Consider the following 23,641-nt stretch of genomic DNA (forward strand, 5'->3'; position numbering starts at 1 on the left):
TGACAGTCCCAGGACTCCCTCTGGGAAGAGACATCGGGGAGGACCACAGTTTTGTCCCATTTCAAAGTGAGGTTCAGGGAGGTACTGACTTGCAGAGCTCACAGAGATAGACATTGATGAGTGGAGAAAGGACGAATTGGAGACAAGTGATGGGTCCTGTTGAAAGAACATAGGAGAGACCCATGCCATGTGGATTGGAATCACTGTGGGGCAGAATTCTAGAATGAGTCATTACAACACAGATCAACAGACACACAGGGCAGGGAGGGGCAGGAGAGGGAGAAAAAAAGAAATTCAATCATGCTGAAGTCAGATAGGATTTCTACACCTGCCTACGTTAGAAAGCTAAAAATAGGGACATTTGGGGAGAAAAAAATAGAAATCTTTTAATTCTAGTGACACGGGCTATAAGGAGGGAGGTTTTGAGAGAAGGGTGTGTCTCCCACTCTTGGTAAAATTAGAAATAGGAAAATTTTATTTTGGGTATTCCAACCTTCCCTTTTCCCCTTTTACCCTTCAGGCTTATTTTCTCTTTCTTTGCTATCAAATCTCTTTTTAGGAAAAGAGTCTGATACGTGGGACTTAATGTTATATGTTAGCAGTAGTAATTTTACATGTTAATGGAAGCTTATATCTGAAGCTAAATATGCTTAAATATAGCCACCATTAGAAAAACCTATATGGTCCACTATATCCAGCACAGGGCTAAAAGCAGTGGTTGTTCAATAAGTATTTATTGAAAGATGTTCAAAAAGCATTATTTATATGATCAAACTTTGGCAACCATATAAATATCCAACAAGGGGGAGACCATTGAAGAACCATTGGTATATAGAAATATTGCATAGCGATAAAAATATTTAGAACACCTTTTTAATGGCCTGGGAAAATGCTTATAATGAAATGTTAGGGAAAATAAACAAGATTCCAGTTGCTACTATACTATGTCACTTCTAAAAATCATATGCGTATACAAGGGCAAAATCTGTGGGTATCTGGAATCTGGGATTTGGGGGGTATTTCTAGCTCCTCCTCTCTACTTTTCTGTATTTTTGAATTACTTATAATTGGCATGAGATAAGTATTTAAGCAATAACGTTGGAAAGATGGATTTGGGAAAGGAACGCTTTTTTAGGGGTCCCAGAAGTCATAGCGTGCTGGTGTGGCTCTCGTGGTCTAACACGTGGGAGGAGACAGGAAGGAGATACCAGCCTCTCTGGTAATGGAGATTGGCTGTTTGGCTAGTGGAGGATGGGATTTTAAAGAGCGGTACAACTGTGGAGAGCCTGACCTTTAAAGAAAAAGGGAGTACTTGGTAATATTGATGCATTGGTGCTTTGAATGTGGCAGCCTTCCTCTGGGAGGGTCACTGTGCTGGGCTAATAAGCTAGTCCAGCATCTAGAACAATTTGTGCTCCTGATTCTTCCTCAAATTTTGTTTCTTAAACACTCAAGCCTTGCTCAGGCGCTGAGACATGTTTATTTCCCCCCTGCTCCCCCACCCTCTTCTATATAAAATACAATTGTAAGATTAACTGAAACCCTCTGTGCGTACCTCAGTGAAATCCTACGTGAATAGCTTTAAGAATTGAGGTTCTGTGCCATTATAAGAAAAAATTAATATCCAGTATCTCGCCTGTACCATAAAATCTATGTAAAAGGCTCAGTGATCTTCCTAAAGAGACCACAGATTTCAGCATTCATAAACAAGAAAACATTTCCTTCGGTTATTTCTGGAAATTCCTTCCAAACATCTGCGTTTTCTTCGAACTTAAGTAGCTTCCCACCTCCTTCCCCTGAGATCTGTTGCCACTCTGTGGGAGAGTAAACTTCATAGCCAGTTTAAAACAAACAAACAAACAAACAAACAAACCCAAAGCAAAGCCCTGCACTAGCAGTCTATCTCCATCCCTCTCCAAATTTCTAATTTCCTGCACTTAAAAAAAAAAAAAAAGTCCTAAGCTATCCTGTGTTTCAAGGATCTTAGGATCTAAATGGAGAGACGACTTTGAAAACCTAACCAAACCTAAGATTGTGTATTTATTATTTACTGGTTATTAAAATATCCACCTTCCCAACTAAGGAAGGCTGGGTGGCAGGAGGGACCGTGGAGGCGTGGGGGAGAAGTGTGAAGAGAAGAAATCCCAGCTCTGCCTGAAGACTGCGTGAGAAAGAGCCCGACTCCTCCAGCAGCTCCAGGCCGCGTTTTGCAGGCGGCCGCATCTGCCTCCCCTGTCTCTCTTACCTCCTTGATGTTCGGCACTATTTGTGGCCGGCGTGGTGGAAGGACACAGTGAGGTTCTCACCCCCGCCCCCCCGCCCCCCGCTCCCATCCCCAGTTCCATCAAAGCGAACCCGGGCCAGCGCAAGGATCTCCGAGTTGCGAGTGTGCTGAGGCTGGGACTGTCACTCATTCTCCGATCAGCGCGTGAACGCAGCTCGGCAAGCCGCTGGCAGGAAACAATTCTGCAAAAATAATCATACTCAGCCTGGCAATTGTCTGCCCCTAGGTCTGTGGCTCTGCCGCCGTCCACACTCTCTGCAAGGGGGGGGCACAGAATTTACCGCGGCAAGAACGTCCCTCCCAGCCAGCAGATTACAATGCTGCAAACTAAGGATCTCATCTGGACTTTGTTTTTCCTGGGAACTGCAGGTACATTTTGAAATTATGATTATTCTCAGTCTGATGTACTGATCGCCCCCTCCCCCCTCCTCCTCCCACGAGGACACTGGTATTTGGGGTGGCTTTACGTGGAATGCTAAGGGTGGTCATTGTCGTTGAGCCGAGGAAGGAGCGCGTAGCCCTTGCTGCCCCGCCGAGCCCTGCACTCTCCGGGGCTGCGCCGGACCGGGGCTGCCTACTAGCGCCGCGAGCACCGGACGCGCCTCCGGCGCGCCCGCCCTTCCCACTTTGTGTGCCCGCAACGCGGGAGCCGAGCCGCCTGCTCCCGGGGACGGGGACGCTCCCGGGGACGCTGTGGCCGCACCGGTGCTGGGCAGCGCTCCTTCCCAAAGCGGGTGGCGGGGCGGGGTTGCCGCGGCTCGGAGGTGCTGCTGCGCGGGCTCAGGTTCCGCGGGGCAGGGGCTCGTGAGCCCCGGTCCCGGGAAGAGTGAACAATAAGGCCGGGGCGGCTGCCCCATCGTTATTTCCCTGGGTCTAATAAAGTGGGGCTCGCCGGCGTCGCGCCCAGCCCCCCCCCCTCCTGCCCGGGCTGAATAACGGTTTGCAAAATGAGGCGAAAATGGGCAGAATCTCAGGGCTGTGTGGCCGTCCTTGCACCCCCGTCGATATGACGTTAGTTTTTCATTTGCCAAATCGCTGGTTACTTGCAAAGCCTGCTCTCGGCCGGGAGCACGGAGGGATGGGAGGGCCGAGCGCCGCGTTTTGACAGGAGGAAGTGCGGAGGGGCGGAGGGCGAGGAGGGCGTGATCGGGCTGCCTGGTGTGTGTGTGCGCGTGTGTGTGCGCGCGCGTGTGCCTTCACACTCATCGCGAGCCCCGTGTTGCACGGTGCGCGAGAAGAATGGCAGGTAGCCACCCGCAGCACCTCGCCTAGCCTCCTTTCTTTGGGCGAGGTTCCTGAATCTAGCAAAGTGTGAACAATAGGGAGCTGAGGAGGAGATAGTCGAGGGATGCTGCCGCGCGGGTGGCGGGGGCTGCGCCGCCGCCCAGAAAACCTCGGTGGCCGGGCGGGTGGGATGTTCATTTCATTTAGGGTATTTCCACCCCGGCCTCCCTGGGAGATTCTTCTGTGCTCGCCCAACGTCCCCTCCAGCTGCTCTCCACACCCCACCCCACCCAGGGATTTGCGCTCTGGCATGGATGGTCTGGAAGGAGGAAGAAATGGATCAGGGGCCTCAGAGAGCTGGGTGGGGTGGGCGCACATTCCGGGAGGGGGGCGTGTGCCGGGAAGCGCCCGGGGAGAGCAGAGCAGAGGGGACGGTGAGTCCCGGCGGCCGCTGCCAGGTGCCGCCTCTGCTACCCTGGACGGCGGACCCCGGGTGGGGGAGCGCTCGGGGCGGGCCCTCCCCGGGCGGCACGGGAGTAGCCCCGGCCACCGCCTCCAGCCAACTCGGGTCCCTTTCCCATGGCGACCAATCAGAGCGAGGCTGGCTGGGCGGGAAGCCGTAAGAGGCTTTTATTGCGGCGCGGGTGGCGGCCCAGAGCTGCCAGGACCGTCTCCCGGTGTTCCAGCCTAACGGTCTTGCTCGCCCCCCGCCAGGAGAAACCCCGCCCCGCAGCCCGGAGGGAAGAAGATGGAGCCCAGGTGCCCCCAGGAGGTCCGGCCCGCCCATGCTCGCCCACTCGAGCTTCTGTCACGCAGCCCCGGGGCGTCCCTTCCGCCCCCCAGCGTGCACACTCTGCCCGTGTCTTCCCGGACCGAGCTTGTAGCCTAGGAGGGCGCAGTGGCTGGGAGCATCGACTCGCGCGTGCGCCGACCGGCCTGCTGCGGGCCGGGGGCGAGGCTGGGGGTGGGGCCGAGGGGGGTTGAGGGGATCCTCAGCCACCGGGCAGCCCCGCGCGGCAGGTCGCTGGTCCCTCCGCCACCTGGCCGGGGGCCGCACCGGGCTTGCCCTTTTCTGTGGTGCCGGCTGGTCTCCGCGCGTGCCCTCCTCCCCTCGAGGTGGGGGCGTGGCCATGGAGACCTGCTCTTTGGGGGGCCTTTGGGAGGGATCGCTGGCCAACCTTTCCACCACCGTGAAGGGTGTAACCTTCCGTGTTGGGATGTGCGGGCAGGCGCAGGCTAGTACCCGTCAAAGGAGTCCCGGATTGGGATGCGGTGGCTGACCAGGCAAGGGTGGCATTCTGATCAGTGTTCCCTGGAGGGAAAGCGGCCACAGCCCTAGGACTGTGAGGATGGGGACAAGGCAGAACACTAAACGCACACAAGCTTGCCTAACAAAAGAAAGAAGTTGAACGGTTTTCCAAAGAGAAATCATTTTCCATTAAAATATTGATAATTCCACAGTTTAAAAAAATCGAAGCCTTCAAATCAAAGGGTCAGGGTGAAAATAAAAACAGTATTATATATACGTACGCACATATATGTAAATGTGTATACGTAGTAATAATTATTATAATAGTAACATAATTATTATTTTTTCCTCAAATGTATTTTCAGGGACAGTGGTAGTTAAGTCTCTGCGCTCTATACAGTGCGTATGAAAATTTAAATACAACGTATGCTACCCTTAACACCAAAGGAAATCAGTCCTGCAGCCTGTCTCATTTTGGTATCTTTTGCTCTTTCCGAATAAGGTGAAAGGTTGTGGAATCACACAGCAAATCTGAGTTTATTCTAACAGCAGTTCTGGATGTTTTGTGGAAAAATGGAATGATTTGGAATGGTTAAGTCGTGTTTATCTGGCAATTTTACAGTCCTCTTCCAATTTTACTTGCTAGAGTAGAGGAATGAATAGGACTGACTGGTTTTCTAACAAGGTAGCACTGATTAAGAACAAAGGACACCTTTGCTACCTCACAGAAGCCAGCTAGTAGGTATATGAGTACATACAACGTCCCTCACTAAATGAATCATCAAGGTGTGTTTCAGTCAGGTTTGCTGTGAGTACAATTATGCCGAGCTATATTATTTTTGTTGATTTTTATTTGAAGGTCAGAAAGGTGTGTTTCTGAACAAAATGCAACTGAATATAATATAGTTGCACTGAAGAATGTGGAAGAAGTTGCACGACTCTATCCCAAAACCAGAAAGTTAATTTTTCTTTCGACAAATATTAGCATAGATTAAAATACTGGAAATAACTCAGAATTTGTTTAAAATTTAACACAGGTAGACACAAAAAGAATATAACGCAGACAGTGTGGAAGTGTGGCCTGTCCTTTATTTAATAGTTTTTGAGTTACTATTCCTGCTGTGAAGGTTCTAAAGATCTACCAATCATGTTGCTTTCGTTAGTCCAAAAATTTACATTTTTTTAAAGTCACTTTTTCAAGAAGCTTCCCCCTTCTTCCCTCAACAGATTGAATTTGTTGACTTTTTTTGCCCAGGTATGTTTCCTCAGGATCTACTTTTTTAGAAGTAATACTGGAATAGCAGAAAATAGCAGAGCATAATCTTGTTCAATAAAGGAGGTTTATCCGAGTCTCTTTGCTAATTGTTTAAACTAAGGATTTGTTGACCTAACTGGTGAACTGTTTCTTGAGCTTGATAGTACAAGAATTAAGGCAGTAATTGTTTGCAACCCCCCCCCCCCCAACCCAAAAATTATGGTATGGGTGTGGTCTTAGCAAGGGCCGTGGGTGCTTACTCAAGGCGACGGATCAGAGGGAGCAGTTAGTCACATGAAAACCTGTAATTCTAAGAGTTTTGCTTAGTGCTTCTCTTTGGAGTCTATTCATCATTAATCGAGTTCCTCAGATAGGTAATATGTAGTTTAATGTAAGTAATCTGTATCTATATTTTTCTGTCACAGGGAACAAGGTCTTAATTGCCTCTCAAAATAAATAGCACCATTTTCTCATTCAAAACCTAATCTTTACACATGACAGATGTTTTTGTTTGCTATGGAACTTGGTTTCTTAAATTATAGACGGCATCTTATAAACTTTACACTGCTTGAAATATGAAATATGGACTTGGGAATTTCTGACCCAACCACTTAATTTTTTAAGGTGACAAAGCCTCTACTTAATAGGAGTTTGATGAATTCCCCATATTTACGTCTTCAGTGTTAAAGCACCGTGGCTGCCCTCCAGACAGAAAGTGACTTCAATGCTACTGGCAGACCTCCAAAGATATTTTACAGACAGTCCTTCCTGTCTTTGTGCGAAATGAGTGATTGACTACCTGTTGCTAGAGAACAGTATGGACTTTCCCTGCCAATCTTGGGTTTGTGGTGATGGAGAGCAGAAGCAGTCGGCAGGGTGGAGAGAGATGGGGTCCCACCTGCCACTGCCAGTCTTCTGGGAACAGGCAGCCTGAGAGGAGACAAAGGCATGCAGAAAAGGCTCTCTGGTACTGTTTAAGTATTGAGTCTTAGAGCCCACAGATATTTCATGGTGTCAGGATAAATATTTTAATGTCACTTCCATAACTGATAACTCCTCAGTGTAGTGTTCTGACAAATCTATAAGCTAAGAAACATCTGGATCTTTAAAAGAAAGGGCAGCAAATTACAAATAGCATTTTACTAGTACTTAAAAATGGGTTACAAATCAGACAAGATTGGAACCATGAATCAACTGGCTATGTAGTAATAATGAGTACTTGAGTTTTGAAATAAAAAAGACTAAGGTTAGGGTTCCTTGAGTTAAAAAGAGGAGAAATGAGTAAAATTCAGAAGAGAGTTTCATACATGTCTTGAGAAAGGTCTCTGAGCAATAGTGTAAGAGATGCCCTCTTAGGAAGAGGGGGATGCCCAGGGACCCCTCTGAATTCTACGAATTAGGTGTCTACGAGGCCCAGAGTTTTTTCCTACGAGGAAACAACCCTAGTGAAACAGTCATTGATAATACAGGTCGATGTGCTTACTACAGTAGGGCAACAACATCCAGAAGTCCGTCTGAAGGTCACAGTCATGTCACGTTTAGCCCTTTTTGTTATCAGTATTAACTCTTGGTGCCAACCCTTAAAACCATTCACTGATGTAAAGGGATGTAAATTATTTGGCGTTGCTAGTGGTGTCATTATGCCCTTTCATTTCGTACTTTTGAAATGCTGTCTGTCTGCTGAAGATGCTCATTAGGGTCATTGCCTTTTGATGTTGGTCTGCGTGCCAAATGGCAGCCTTTCTGGCAGTTTCCATACATTACAGTTAAGGCGCTTTTAGGCCTTGTCTACACGCAGCCACTGATTTAACTGTTTTCAGCTAGGATGATACACGTCTACCTTCCTGCACTATTAATTTAGCTTCCGAGCAGTTGGAGACCAAAACGCGACTACACTGAAAAGATAAGCCCTTTGCTCTGTTTTGTGTATATGTGGTTTTTTTTGGGGGGGGTGGAGAAAAGGTTTTAATGTACCTATTGTGCATTCTTTTTCTGCCAGATATATGTAAATATGTTTTCCTTTGAATTCAAAGACCACATCACTGATAGGACTTGAAAGGCTTCTTTCTATTCCATTCTGTATTCTCACCCAGGACTTTCTGATTGGTAGCTGCCAACACTGGCCTGTTTTCTGTCGGTGTCATCCTTGAGATAACATGTGACAGGCCTTGGTATCTGATTACCTCATCCTTTAGGAATATCTATAGTAATGTCACAGCACTTGAGATTGTGTTACATTAGGTATTCCCTCCAACCGTTGATCACATATATTAATTGAGTTCCAGCTCTGTGGGGAATTACAAAGGACTGAGATGGAATACTTTCTGCTGGCAAGAAACCTAGAGGGTAGGATCACATAGAGTTTAAGAGAGAGCGGCCCACAACCCTAGGTTGAAAGCCCAGCTGTACATATCCCTTATTTGCCGTCCGATTTGGGGCAAGCCCTATAGCTTCCCTAAGTTTCAGCTTTCTCTTCTGCAAAATGGCAAAATTAGCAGTGCCCCCATGTTAGAGTGGTGAATATATTAGAGATCACAGGACTTCAGTGCGTGTGAGCCGTGTTTATCGATGAGAAAGAGAGGTGTATATGGATCTAGAAAAACATAATATTCAGACATAGTGCTCTTTCCATGACCCAAAGAAGGATATTATGAGAACATGACTTCTTCAGTGACTAGAGCTTGACTTTAAAAAATCTTGAATATGCCTGCACTGTCATGTTGCTTGTGAATATGTTAGAGAGAAAAGTGATTCTCCTTATAAGGCTGAAAGCCATCAGCACAAAGGTTGATGTGGGTTTCATGGGGCCTGAAGGATGTGCAATTTTGAAGGGCCCGTTTAAGGAAAATAAAAAACTCTTCCACAAAATTTAGGAGATAAGTGACCATGAGAACATGTTGCCTTTGGGGCGCCTGGGTGGCTCAGTCGGTTGAGCATCCGACTTCAGCTCAGGTCATGATCTCACGGCCTGTGAGTTCAAGCCCTGCATCGGACTCTGTGCTGACAGCTCAGAGCCTAGAGCCTGCTTCAGATTCTGTGTCTCCCTCTCTTTTGACCCTCCCCCATTCATGCCCGGTCTCTCTCTCTCTCTCTCTCTCTCAAAAATAAACATTAAAAAAAAAAATTAAACAAAAACATGTCGGCAGGTCCCCGTGCCACACAGCCTTGGAAGGAGCCCATGTAATGTGGGGGCCCTGCAGACATCTGCCCTAGTGCCAGCAACTGTGTTTCGGTCTGCTTGAGTCCACTTGCTTCGAAATAGGTTGACTGTTCCAGTTTGTCAAGCACGTGTCTCCTAAAGGTTGTTTGTGTAGTGCTTTGAAGATCAGAATCATACATCAAAATCAAAATTGTTTTTAGAAAGAAGAAGCCATTTGACCTCTTTATTTTACAGAAAATCTTAAGTGAGACTTGAGTTGATTTAATATTTCTCCCTGCTTATATTTTTGTAAATTACTATCTGGAATAAAATAAAGTAATTGCTATTATTATGCAAATGAGTCAGACATAAATGCCCTACTGGCAGGGCAGGAAGTATTTTTGCCAACTAAAGACATATGCTGTGTTGGAAAAGAAACTCAGATTTTGTGTTAGCTATCTACAAGGAGAGGAACTGCATCGATAATCCCCGTAATTATGTCTTAATCATCATCGTACAGTCCCAGACTTTTGCTCTGCATTCTATCATCCAGTCTTCATATCATTTGTTCACTAAATATTTATTGAGTGCGGTGTTCTGGGAATGCAGTGGTAAACATACATTGTCTCTGTCTTCATGGAACTTCCAGTCTAAGTGTGGAGGAATACAGACATTAAACCAGTAACATACATGTAATATTTATAATCCCATATTCTGATAAAAAAAAATAAGGACGGGAACAGGATACTCTAAAAGATTATTACAGGGATCCCACCTTTGTGTGGTTGGGGTGGGGTGAAGAGGTGACATTTACAAAACTCTGTGAAATAAGAACAGATGGTATTCTCATTTGAGACCTGGTTGATTGACTACTTAATTCAACAAACAGTGAATCACAACACACATTCGTAAATTCCATTTAATTCAGCAAACTTTCCTGAAATCTTGACAAGGCCAAGTTGCTTCCAGATTGTTTTGGGTTTCAGATTATAAGGTCGAGGAAGCTATGCTTCTGCCTCTGGAGTTCACCATGTAGTGTGGGAGACAGACATACCATCCTTATAAGTAGAGACATGAATTAGATACCGCTGGAGCCCAGGGAAGAAAGCCATTAACTCTGCTTCAGACCCCCTTAAGCTGGGCCTGGGCCTCCACTCCCTGGAGCAGGAAGCAGAAGTGATTCAGGTGGTGGAGAGATGAATGCATAGGGTGATGCTGAGGGAACAGCATGGGGGGGCTTGGGGAGAAGTGGCCTGATAGTAGGGGGGAGAAAAGCTCTGTGAGGCCAGATTGTGTCAGGTCTTGAAATAGAAGCTGAGGCCGTGAAAATCTTAAGTAGTTTACAGGGGTGAACCTGGGACCATACGTGCATAGTTGACTCCATCTTCTCATGTTCTGAAGTGAGGACCATCTGAATACACACAGCATCAGGATGTGAATTTGCGTGGCGTCTGCCAGAAGTGAGGGAGTGGTGACTGGGGGGAGGGGCAAACCAAGAGCTTTGGGTCTGACAAGTCTAGTTTGAGTGCCCTCATTGTAAGTGACATTCTGTACCTTGCTGCACTTCTGGGCCTGCCTCCCTCTGTCTGTAGAATGGGGATCATGACACCTCCGTTGTGGGTTTTGGTGAGCTTAAATAAAATCTCATATGTAAAACAAGTTAGGCACTCAATATGTGCTTTTCAAAAGTTCATCTTGAACGGAGGTTTTCTTTGAAATGTTTAGGAAGTTTGTGTACTGTGAATATGATGTGCAAAGTTCTGTCCTGGAGGCTGAGGGGGAAAACAATAATACCATACCAGTCCTACAGAAGCTTTCAGATGGTTGGGGAGGAAACGCTTAGTTCAGACAGTTAGGAAATCATGAACGTTACTGTATGAATCATTGCCAAAAAGAAGGAGGAAAATACTAATTGTGAGAATTGTTAAGAAGGACAAAAATCATCTCATCATCTCGGTTCGTTTTAATGTCCAGAAGAAGGTGTTGGACAAGCTGGTATTTGATGTGGACCCTCACGGGCATAAGGACAGATAAGGAGAGAGAGGACCCATTTCTCTGTAGGACAGCATGTGTCTAGCTAGAGAATTGGTCTTCAAGATCATTGAAAGCAGACTGGAGATTGGGCCAGGTCTTATTAAAATCTTAAACACTAGACAAAGGAGAGGGATGTTGGAGAAATCATTTTCTAAAATATTTAAGGTTCTATTCCATGATAACACTTGAACATCTGCTGTGCTAGGCTCTGTGTTTGATGCTAGCTTTGAATTAACGGAGAAATAGGAGGAAACTGGTAGGGATCACTGCAGTACTTGGAGGGAGTGTTAGTTTCTGTAGCTGGACCAAATAGTGTTAGGAAAAAGATTTTTGCTACACAAAAATCAAGTTTTATAAAATTTTATAAAAATCAAATTTTTATGTTCCAGAGGGGCTTGTTAAAGGAATCCAACCGTGATATAGTTTGTAAAACAGATAATCTTAGGAAGTACACTTGTAGTGGTTTTGGATAAGGATAAAAAAGGCACACAGCTGAGAGGTTAGAGATGACAAATGACTCATCTGGGGTAGATGATAGATCCAAAATGGTAGGTGACTGGGGGAGAGAAAACTTTTTAAGTTGCAAACCCAAGGGAATAAAATCATGGAGCTGTCAGCATGATGGGGAAATTGAGAAAAGGCGTTACCTTGAATGAAAGATAGACCTCAGTTCTACATAGATTAGATTTTAGAAAAAAAATTGGGCGTCCTGGTATCTTAACTTCTAGGTCAGTATTTTCAACTGTGAGTGGTAAAATCTATTCAAATAGACTTCCACCAGCATTGAAAAAGCAGGAAAGGAAGGATGGAAGGAAGGGAAAAATAGAGGAAAGAGGGAATGGAATGGGAGGGAATGGAATGGAATGGAATGGAATGGAATGGAATGGGAAAGAGAGTATGTATCTTTGTAGCAAGGGTAAGTATTTTGTGAAACTTTTCTTGACCCAGTTGTGATGGAAAACATATCTAATTATGGCTCAGATAAAAATAATGTCATAGATAGAGGAATATAGGATTAGACAGAGGCTAAGCCATTCTGTGGGGCAGAGAAGGTGTAGGGCAGAGACCTAATGGTTTAGGGGCATAGGGAGCAGCAGTGACAGCAGAAATACTTGCTGGGCATCTATGCAGTCTTTTAGCTACAGGTGTACAACAGAGCTCCAAAACTCAACAGTACAATATTTTGTTAGCCTACTATCTAGTGGAAAATGAAAAGGCAACTGGGAGTACCAGGTAGCATCTAAAGCCAGATATGTGGCTAAGATTTCAGAGGCAGAGGAAAAATTACCTGGGCACTAGAGCGGTTGGAGAATTCTTCGCAGTATAGTGACAGCTGGAGGCTTTGTAGTCAGGATTTTGCTTTACATCTAGGAAGCATAGATGAGGTAGGTGATGTGTTGCATGTTTGGGAGGAAGATGCAGGAGCCCAGCTGGGAGCGGGGTACCAAGAAGACTGAGGGATCATCGTAGTCTATATTTGTATTCCTTTCCAGTGGAGAGAAGACATCATAGATTACAATCAGTGTATTGTGCAATCTTCATTACACCCGGAAATATTTATGTTGTAGTTTTTATGTAGCATTTAGAATGGCATCTTGTCCATAATTTGGAAAGTGATACTGAAAAAAAGGGGGTGGGGACCAGAGCCTAGTGGTGTGAACACCTGGTAGAGAAGAATAAAGTGGACAAAAGTTGGAAACAAATGGTGTATATAATACTCACTTTGTTTTTAAAAAAAATGTCTGTCATTCACTAAGACTGTAAGAAGACACCTTTTTTTATACCATCTGAGTTTTCTCTAATGAGCATACATTGTTTTGTATTCAGATTGTAAAATAAATACTGTATTAAAAAGTGGGCGGTAGTCGTTAAAAGTGGATATGTGTGTAAGAAAGATGAGGCACAAGTGGAAAACTGGGGGTTTGAATCAGAGGAGAGTGGGGATCTTAGACAAGTTTAGTTGGGTAGTGAAATTCACATTCTCAGAGCCAAAGACAGAGGAGGAGTGGATAGCCAGGGTATTTGACCACAAAGAAGGAAGAATGGGGTGTTGGGGTGGGGAAAGGCTTCAGACTGGGGGGCCATCTGGGCACGAGGGAAAAGAGCCAGGTCATGAACAAACCTTTCACAGGACAACGGGATGGGGTCACCTGAGAAGAAGAGGATAATGTTAGAGGGTTTTCTCCCCATTGGTTTCATTTATCATGGTAGGTGATAATTTTTAGACACCATTTTATTTTCTCGCACCATTGCCCATGATATCTGTACCTTTATTCTATACCTTTAAAAAAGGTTTGTTGATAGCAAAACCCTTTGAAGTTTGTTCAGTTTGTCACAAATTGGCTGCATTGTTTTTGTGAGATTGGCAAGAGGGGACATGGGCATGACTGACTCCTGATGTTCTTTTATTCATACTGCGTCTCCGAGTGTCCATTTCATCTGTGTGAGATGCTGCCAGTTGCTAGTTAAGCTGCAGTTGCTGTATGAGAATTGGATTCAGGGTGCAACATGGAAGCTTAAAGATCTGCTGTCAGGAGCACGAGGAGATGCAAATCCAGCACAAGCTCTTTGATCTGAGTTATAATTACACATTATCTTCCTTTCTTAATTTAGTATCTCCTTGTAGTGTTCTAGAGTGGTGCATACTGTAGGGGGAGCCTCAGGGGCCTTTGACATCAAACTTGGCATTTTGCACCCTGGGTCTTCTGCTTCCTGTGACCTTGAGCCAGTTATTTTATCTCTCCAATGCTCAGTTTATTTCTCTGTGAAACAGGAATAATAATACCCGCCTAATAGGGTTATTGTGAGGATGAAATGAGGTAATTTATGCAACTGTCTGGCACAGAGTAAGCTCAGTAATTTTTTCCCATTTTCCTTCTTTCTGTTAAAGTTCACAGTGAAGGGGTGTACAATTAGTGTTGGATTTAAGTATTGATTATAATTAGAATCACATTTTTTCCCATTTAGTTTTCATTCTCTGAGAGTTCAGGATCACCATGAATTGCAACTGAGTTAGAAACACCATGGCTGATTGCTTAGCTGTTTGTTTCAACTCCTTTGGAAGCAAAGTCTGGTAGATCTTGGTTTTGAAAAAAGTAGAATTTAAAAAAACAACTTGGCTTATATAGGTTCTCCTTTCTATTTGCATAGGGTTAATTTTAAACCTGTCAATTCACCATAATAGTAGAGCCATAAAATTTAGTGTACTTAAATAAATGGTTGCTGCTAAAGATCATGTTGGTGACACTTCATTAATCTGGAAGTCATTTGTCTGGCATCCTTAAATCTTTGGAACATGAAGCTTGAAGAATAAGGGGAAAAAAGAAGAAGTAAGAGAAAGATGCCTCTGGATAGCCAAAATAGATATCCCAAAGCCCATGCATTTAATTGTATGCACTTGACCCATAGGGGAAGTCCTTTAGCCTTTTTTTCCCCCAGAAAGAGTGCATATATTCTTAGTTAATTTCCTAGCTTCTACCACATGTAGAAGGGCTCTGAGACTCAAACTAGAATCAAGGAAACATGACTATTAGGTATAAGTATATTGGTAGTATACTAGTAGGAAGATGTAGTAACTTGAATGGATGGAAAAATTATGAAAAACAGATTCAAGAACACAAAGTTCTATACATGACAAAGTTCCAAGGGAATGTCTATAACATAGTGCAGCATAAATAATGGGTGTTCATAATTAAGCCTCATTTGGAAGAGCCAACTATTGGCCTATTCAAGCAGCAGGCAAAACTTATATGGATTAGTTTTTGGAGCATGTGTCTTTCATATTCAGCTCTGTCCTACGTAATGAAGGAGGTATGATTTCAAGGAGTCTCTGTATAGTTGCAAACATGAAACAGACATAGATGTAGGTACCACTCTCTTCACCAGTGGTAAGTTGGAATGAAAGGTAATATAATTAGTGTTACTCATATGGAAAAAGCAGTCATGAGACATTCTAATCCCCAATGATTTAGGACAAAGGATATTTCATATTTCATTCCTATAGAGTGACCTTGTTATATATAGCCTCTCAGCTCTGCTTGAATTCCACAGCTATTTACTTACCATTAAGGGAAGATGTGTCAGCCAGCGTCTCTCTCTTCTCCATTACATTATAGTCCGTATGTATTGGGATTAAAGATCCTAACTATTCAAGCAATTAGAATTCATTGGTTGTAATTCCTCCCTTTCTTAAATTTAATTTTTATTCTTAGCAAAATGACATGTCCACATTGTTTAAGAAGTTAAGTCATTTTATAAAACATGAAACATTAGTCCCCTTCCTCAACCCTTACTACCCTTTCTTACCCGTCCGTTATCCTTCCTGTTTCTGATTTTGACTTCCCTGAAGCATCCACTTTCTATTCATTTAGTTGTGTCTACCTTTTTTAATGTCCATATTTATACTTTCTTACTTTGTCAGTTTCAGGCATTATTTATTGACTTTATTCTCTGTGGGTTTAGTGTTCATACAATACTCTCTACCTCCTTATTTCCTTTACCTTGGCCTCCCAATATAACAATTTTTCCATTTTTGATTTAAACAATATTTAATGTTTACATTATTATGACCATGTAAATATTATTCACAGCTGAGCGTTGAGCAATTATATGATTTTATTTCATTTCTTATATAATGTACTGTCTTTCCTGAAGTTTATGATGGCCTTAGTTTTTCTTTGCTTAGTTTTCTATATACCTATCACTAATTCATTATCCACCTCTCAGACTGACATGTAAATTCCCTGTCAATATGTTCAAATGTGGCTATTTTCTTTCATCTTCAGAGGGCGTATATCCTAGACCTTATTCTCATTCTTCACTTTTGACTGTTGGTGATCTATGCTTGCAGCAGTTAATTTATATTTGCCTCATATACAATTCTCTAGGTTGGAAATTGCTGTCTCCAAGGATTTGGAAGGTAGTGCTCCTTCAAAACTTTTGTTTTCTAGCTTTCATTGTTGCATTTGTGACATCTAATGCTTTCTGATTTGTAATATTTTGTACAAAACTTATTTATTTCTCATCTAGAAGATCTTAGGATCTTCCCTTTGTTACAGCATTCTGAAATTTCACAGTGCTGTATTTTGTTGTAGGTCTGTTTTTATTTATGGGAGGTAGGTTCTCAGTGGGCCATTTTGGTCTGGAAATTCATGTTTTTCTGTGCTAGGAAATGTTCCTGCATTATTTACTTGGTATTTTCATATCTCTGTTTTTTCTCTTTTCTCTGGAGCTCTTATTCAGAAGTTAGATTGCTCCTCTAATTTTTTTTTCCTTTTGTCTTCTCTCTCTTACATTCATTTCTTTGCCCTTGAAACTCTCCACCTTTTACTTTCTGGGAAGTTTTGTCAGCTTCTTGCCAAATTGGATTTTCTATCTTGCTAGCATGTTTTTAATTTCTAAGAATTCTGTTTTATTGTCTGTCTTTTTGGTAGTTTCCTCTTCTTGTTTCTTGGTACAATATCTTTTATATTTCTGAGTATTTTAGAAAAATTTTCTTGTAATGCCTGGGTGGCTCAGTCAGTTAAGCCACCACCAACTCTTGGTTTGGGCTGAGGTCACGATCTCACGGTTTCGTAAGGTTAAGCCCCATGTCGGGCTCTGCCCTGGCAGCGTAGAACCTGCTTGGGATTCTCTGTCTCCTTTCTCTCTGCCCCTCTCCCACTTGCACTATCTCTGCCTCTCTCAAAATAAACTTAGAAAAATTTTCTTGTATCCTGTGTTATCTCTTTATCCTCTGAATTCCTCTTTGTTATCTTTTAGTATCTCCTCTTGTGTTTCATACTGTTTCATTTTATTTCTCAAATTATAATGGTCCTTAGCCACTTATTAGTAATTGGGAGTGAGACAGTAAAAAGCTCTGGGAAATCTCTGTGTGGGTGGGCTTCACTGCAGGTTGATACAATGGGTGGGAAACGTCCACATCCATTCACTAGTACATGCATTTTCTCTTGGGCTGGTCAGTTTAAGAGAGTTCAGTATTTTGCAGCCCATGAGGTAAAGGTCTAACTATTGTTTTTCTCTGAGCTGAATGGTTTGAGAGTATTTTACCCACTAGTCAAGATTTCATTGAATCCCTCTATTTTTAGTGGGGGCACTTCTGCTGTCAACAATGCCTGGCATTCCCCAAGAGCAAATTCCCTGGGATTTAACCTCTCCAGCTAATAAAGATTCAGTCTTCCTGGACTGAAGAAGAATTCAGCATGGGAGAAGAGATACAGGGCCCTCAGCCTCCTGCAGCTTATAGTTGTGTGCATGTGTGTTGGGTTGATGTTAGTGGTATGAGAAGGGTTGTTGGCTTTAATTTTGAAGCAGCATGCGAGAACCTTCTGATGACCTCTTTGAAGGATCACAATTGCTACAAGCCAGAGCACACATTTGAAATCTCTCATCTCACATGTTCTAATAGGGCATTTTTGAGATTTAAGAATGCCAGCAGAACTTTTTTTTAAATGTTTATTTATTTATTTTTTAATTTTTTTTAACATTTATTCATTTTTGAGAGAGAGAGACGAAGCATGAGTGGGGGAGGAGGCAGAGAGAGGGAGACACAGAATCCGAAGCAGGCTCCAGGCTCTGAGCTGTCAGCACAGAGCCCATCACGAGGCTCAAACTCATGAACTGTGTGTTTATGACCTGAGCTGAAGTCAGATGCTCAACCAGCAGCCACCCAGGTGCCCTAATGTTTGTTTATTTTTGAGAGACAGAGAGACAGCCTGAGCAGGAGGGGGCAGAGAGAGAGGGAGACACAGAATCGGAAGCAGGCTCCAGGCTCTGATCTGTCAGCACAGAGCCCAGCACGGGGCTTGAACCCACAATCCATGAGCTCATGATCTGAGCTGAAGTTGGACACTTAACTGACTGAGCCGCCCAGGCACCCTGAAGCTTACAGAATTCTTAAAGGAAAAGGTTAATGTTCTAGGGGTGCATCAAAAGCAAAGATCTAAGAAGATGAATATTGGAGGGAATTGGCAATCCAGGGAGTTAGGGCCAGTTGTGAGGAGGTTGTTCTGTTTGAAGAACCTTTCCTCAACTAAGAAGTCCTCAAAGATTCCAGGGTGGCCTGAGACTCCACATCTCTTGGATATAAAGACAGGGCTTGGCAGTGATGCCGTGAACCAGAATAAGAGCAGTTTCATGAACACATTTGCAAATGGCTGTGTCCCAGCCTTGTTGGGTAGCAGGAACACTTATTAGAAACATTCATTTAATCCAATATTTATGGAATAACTCCAGTGTTCCATGTAGTTGGGCTGCAAGTTGGAGATACAAGATGAATGTATTTGGTAGCTTTGTAAAAAATTCTAGACCACTTTCTAAATTGTTTTTGGTTACATTTGTAATATTTATTCCTTTGCAATGACACCAAAGACAACCTTGAAATGTCAGAAAAAGATAACTAAGAATTATTTATTCCTTTCTCTGATTTTCCCCTTTTGTGTATGTAAGTTAAAGTTATGCATGACATGTTTAAAATTTAAAATTTTCATTAAAGAAAACCATCTGTCATAATGAAGCAAAAAAGGGACATCGTGTGGTATTCTTTGTAGATAAGAGATTGAAAATGAGTCCGTTAACTGCCCTAGATTACAATTTGAGGTCATTTTGAGCTAAATTGGCTTTGGAATCAGAATTTAAATTATTGGTCAGACTCAATTAAGATAACTGGTCGTGTAGACAGTTCATTCCCCTTCCTCCCTTCTCATAAAAGGAACATTTTTATTGTTATAAATACTTCTTCACAGCTAAGTTAGATACAGGGATATTTTTTAGAAGATAAATATTTTGCACATTAATTTATTTGGGTATCTACGTGTATTTTGTGTCTAAACCAGAAACCCGTATAATCATTTATTATTTGGTCTTCTAAAGACATTCATGACAGATCCTTTTGAAGTCCCTAGGATGTAAATCAATACATTATTCTATGTTATATTTCTGCTGCCCTGTGCAATATTAAGAGAATAACTATCACAAAGTCAGACAGTTAAATTACTTTAATTTAAATACAATAACAATAAATGTGTAGTGGGGGGATATTTTAAGGAAACAAAATTTATAAACATGTGTAATTATCTCAACAGCCTGTGTATACGTTTCTAAATATTAAGCTTTTTGTTTGTGATAAGTGAGTTTAAAATTATATTCTCTTTTAATGAACTCAGCGTGAGAGATTTAAAATGATGAACTCCATTGTTTTAACTTAGACTTCACTTTCATCTGTTTTGCTTGTTTATAGACCAGAACAAATAAATCAGTTCTTTTTCTTTTTTGTTACACATTCATTTGGAATTTAAAATTTTTACAAAAGAGAATAATGTAAACCTTCAGTGAATGTGGTGGTGTTACCTGTGGGGCTGGTTATGTATCTGATGCTGTTTGGAGAATCCAGGTGTGCAAATGACTTGCACTGGTTGGACCCTGGAACTTGACAAGGAAACTCAAATACCTTGAGTGATTTACTGATGTCCCTGAAATGATGGGGGAAACTGATGGTGTGCAGATGTCACAGGCAGCTCCTCATTAGCAGACAGAGTCACTTGTCCTGGGGGTTGGGGCTGTTCGCAAGAAGATGGGTTTGATTTAAGCCATAATCACTATATTGGGATGCCTGGGTGGTGCAGTCAGTTAAGCATCTGCCTCTTGATTTTGGCTCAGGTCATGATCTCACGGTTCATAAGATTGAGCCCCACCTCAGGCTCTGTACTAACAAGGTGGGACCTACTTGTGATTCTCTCTCTCCCTCTCTCTGCCCCTCCCCCCTCTCAAAATAAATAAACTTTTTTTTTTAAATGCCATAATCACTGTTGACCTACATCTCTTCTTGAAATATTTTCACTGTAATTAAATTTGAAGTCGTCTTATCTGTATCTGACTTCAGACCTTAAAAAGTATCTCTATATGGGCGGTGCCTGGGTGGCTCAGTCAGTTAAATGTCCAACGCTTGATTTTGGCTCAGGTCATGATCTCACGGTTTTGTAGGTTTGAGCCCCGCATCAGGTTCTCTGCTGTCAATGTGGAACCTGCTTAGGATTCTCTCTCCCTTGCTCTGCCCCTCCCATGCTTGAGTGTGCAAGCACGTTCTTTCTTTCTCTCTCTCTCTCTCTCTCTCTCTCTCTCTCTCAAGATAAATAAAAATTTTTAAAAGGATTGCTCTAGAAGATGTTTTTAAAGGAACATAAAAACCAAATTTACATTTTAACATTTAAAACATGGATTAAAAAAATTCATATCCAGAGCAAAACAATTGAGTCATTGATGATTGTTGTTGTTGTTTAAGACAATAGATGGAAATGTCCTGTAGTATGATTAGAATCTCTTCATAACCCTCTGTAGGTGGACATAGGCAAAAACAAAAATAATGTGACAAGGTGTTTATTAAGGCAGCTCTAATGACCTATCCGGTAGGTTTGCATTTTCTTGGAAATTTCAGTAAAAAATCACCAAGGAACCAATCAATTGGAAATGCTTCTTAAGTTATTATCTTGAGATTAAGGTCACATGGACATAATTTGTAGTGCAAATATTCCATTTCCTTTTTTTAAATATTTAAAAAAAAATGTTTACTTATTTATTTTTGAGAGAGAGTGGGGAAGGGGCAGAGAGAGCAGTAGAGAGATTCCCAACACAGGGCTCAGGGCCTCCCACTCAGGAACCCTGAGATTATGACCTGAGCCAAAATCAAGAGTCCAGTGCTTAATGGACCGAGCCACCTAGGGGCCCAAAATTCCATTTTCTTTGTAGCATTATTTTGCGAAATGGATTTCAGTTAATTTTCTCCAAAAACATAGTTTTTGTTGAATTTAACAATAATTTGGAAAGCCACAAGGTTTATAAAGGTACATATGAGCTGGATGGAGTACCATAACAATGTAATTTCTTAGTCTTATTTTGGAATTGATAGTAAATCTTAAAAATGACGAGCTTTCTAAAGGTACACGCCAGACGGATCATTCTCTGTTGAAAAATGAGGTGCAGTTTCTTAAAAAGAAAGTAGAGCTTAAATCCTGTCTCATACAAGTTGAGTTTCCTAGATTTGGGGAAAAAATTAATGTATTAGAATCTGTAGTTGACCATAGCTTTAAATATGACACAAAGGGTTTAAAAATCTAACTTGTCATTGTTTACAAAATATTGGCAAACTAGAGCTAACGCCTTGGTGTTATTGTGTAATCTTCTGTTGAAAAATAAACAGTGGAAATAATTGTAGAACCTCTGGGTTTAGCAAAGCTTGTTGGTGGTTCTTCACATCCTACTAAAAAAGCAGGCTGTGTTTGCATACTAATCACTCTGTGAAAGGAAGCCTGCCTTATTTGCATTGTGCGGGCACTGAGAAGTCCAATGGTGCGCCTGAGAAAAAAAATGGGGGGATTGTAATTGTTGTTCTCAAAAGGGTTTTTATTCCATTCAAGTGGAAACGCTGAATGCTGGAGAATTAGTGCAGTGTTTGGTGGGAGAAGAGTCCCTTTTGGCCACTGTAATCCCTGTGGTGCGATCCCAGTGAGTCAGGATCCTGACCACTAGCTAGGGTGAAGAAGAAAGTGCCTGGTCTCTCTCAGAGGCCTCTGCATCCCATAGAGATCTCTAATTTTGTAGGACCTCTGCTGGTTTTGCATCCAAAAGAGTTAAGTTGTAATTCTGGCAATACATGCAGTGTTGGAAGTCTCAAGACAACTCAACGTGAATCAAAAAAATCTGAATTTCAGTAGGCTATGTCTTAGTGGGGAGGCACGATACACACCTAAGTAAATGATGTGGTAGTTCTTTTTTTTTTTTTTTTTTGAGAAAATATTTTATTTAGTTAATTCCTTGCAGGGAGCATTTGCACCCTCCCCCAATTGATTTTAAATGATATATTTGAAATAACCTGAATAATAACAGCTCCCCCTTTTTTTGCCTCATTGTATTTTAAGACTCATTGGTTGAATATGAACATTGAGCATAAACAGTAGAAATGTTCTTAATGTTACTGAGGCTTTCTTTTCCTAAGATCTGACAGAATAAGAGAGCTACTTTCAACATGTGCGTCTTCTACCATGTCGGACGCATGTTCAAGAAGCCTTTTTCTGATCTTGTAATCCTAACCGCTTCTCTAGCTGGCACAGCCATGCGAGCTATTATAGTTTCCAGACCCCCAACATGGACATTAGTTGGATGGGAGGTAAATTACTTGGTACTGTTCTAATAACCCTTCCGTGTTTTCAGCATCTTTCACAGATTTCCGCACAGTATACGGTGTTTGCAATTAGACTTCAAATTTTACAAGGGAGGGAATATGCCATTATCTGTGTACACGTGTTTTGACACAATGATTGTGTGTAATCACGGAGACAAAGCCTATTGTTCTAAATGATTTTGTTAGATACTAGAATGTAGCCTACTGATTTCAAAGGTTGTACACAGATTTTACTAAACACCACTTGGCTTAGGTAGGTGTGGATTTGGTTGTTTGACGGTCAAACACAGATCCTTGGATTGATCACCATTTGTATTTTATTTGAATTGGTTTCTGAAATAATCATGCGTAGAAAACTGTGTTTAACTTGGGCTTACGTGAGTATTCCATAGGCGTAGTGTGTAGTTGAGTTGTAGTTGTAAAGAATAGAAGTAGCCAAGATGTAGTTTGAAAGAGTAGGACAGCAGAAGTTAGACTAGTAGAAAGGAACAAAACAAAAACACACCATGCTTTGTGCCATTCATAGAAGACCCTACATAGATTTCATAGAAAATTTTCTTCCAAAATAAATACATTAATGAAATGCTTCCCCATAAGTTTTGTTGTAGGCATAATTTTTAGAGTTTATAGTTAATAATTTAAATTTGAACTCTTTAATAAAATATGAAATGCATTACACATTTATAGGATTGCATAGATTTCATAAGTATGAAAAATTACTTACCAACAAAAGCAGCTGGTACCAAAAACTGCGTGATCATCTCAATAAAGGCAGAAAAGCATTTGATAAAATGCAATGTTCTTTCATGATAAAAACACTCAACAGGGGCGCCTGGGTGGCGCAGTCGGTTAAGCGTCCGACTTCAGCCAGGTCACGATCTCGCGGTCCGATCTCGCGGTCCGTGAGTTCGAGCCCCGCGTCAGGCTCTGGGCTGATGGCTCAGAGCCTGGAGCCTGTTTCCGATTCTGTGTCTCCCTCTCTCTCTGCCCCTCCCCCGTTCATGCTCTGTCTTTCTCTGTCCCAAAAATAAATAAACGTTGAAAAAAAAAAATTTAAAAACACTCAACAAACTAGGAGTAGGGAGGACTTCTTCAATCTGATAAAGGGTATCTATGAAAACCCAGAGCTAAGATATACATGGCCAATAAGCACAGGAAAAGATGCTCCACATTACTACCTATTGGGGAAATACAGATCAAAACATCGGTGACTCATTGGTTGGTCATATAGCCCTTCACCCTCACTACAACGGCCATAATCAAAGAGACAGATAATAACAAGT

General features: G+C 42.2%; 1 protein-coding gene across 25 annotated transcripts in view; it reads left to right on the forward strand.

Moving 5' to 3' along the window:
* The first annotated feature begins 2,329 nt into the window (after positions 1 to 2,329).
* The window catches only part of NCAM1 (neural cell adhesion molecule 1), a 314,647-nt gene continuing 293,335 nt past the window's right edge, over positions 2,330 to 23,641 (forward strand). For 8 of the 25 annotated variants that reach the window (XM_023238920.2, XM_045038057.1, XM_023238921.2 and 5 more), the window contains exon 1: positions 2,331 to 2,653. In XM_023238920.2, the coding sequence (XP_023094688.1) occupies positions 2,602 to 2,653 (52 nt within the window). In that variant the 5' untranslated portion in view covers positions 2,331 to 2,601. 25 annotated transcript variants of the gene reach the window in all.

The sequence above is a fragment of the Felis catus genome, chromosome D1 (assembly GCF_018350175.1).
Source record: "Felis catus isolate Fca126 chromosome D1, F.catus_Fca126_mat1.0, whole genome shotgun sequence".
NCBI classification, from domain to species: domain Eukaryota; kingdom Metazoa; phylum Chordata; class Mammalia; order Carnivora; family Felidae; genus Felis; species Felis catus.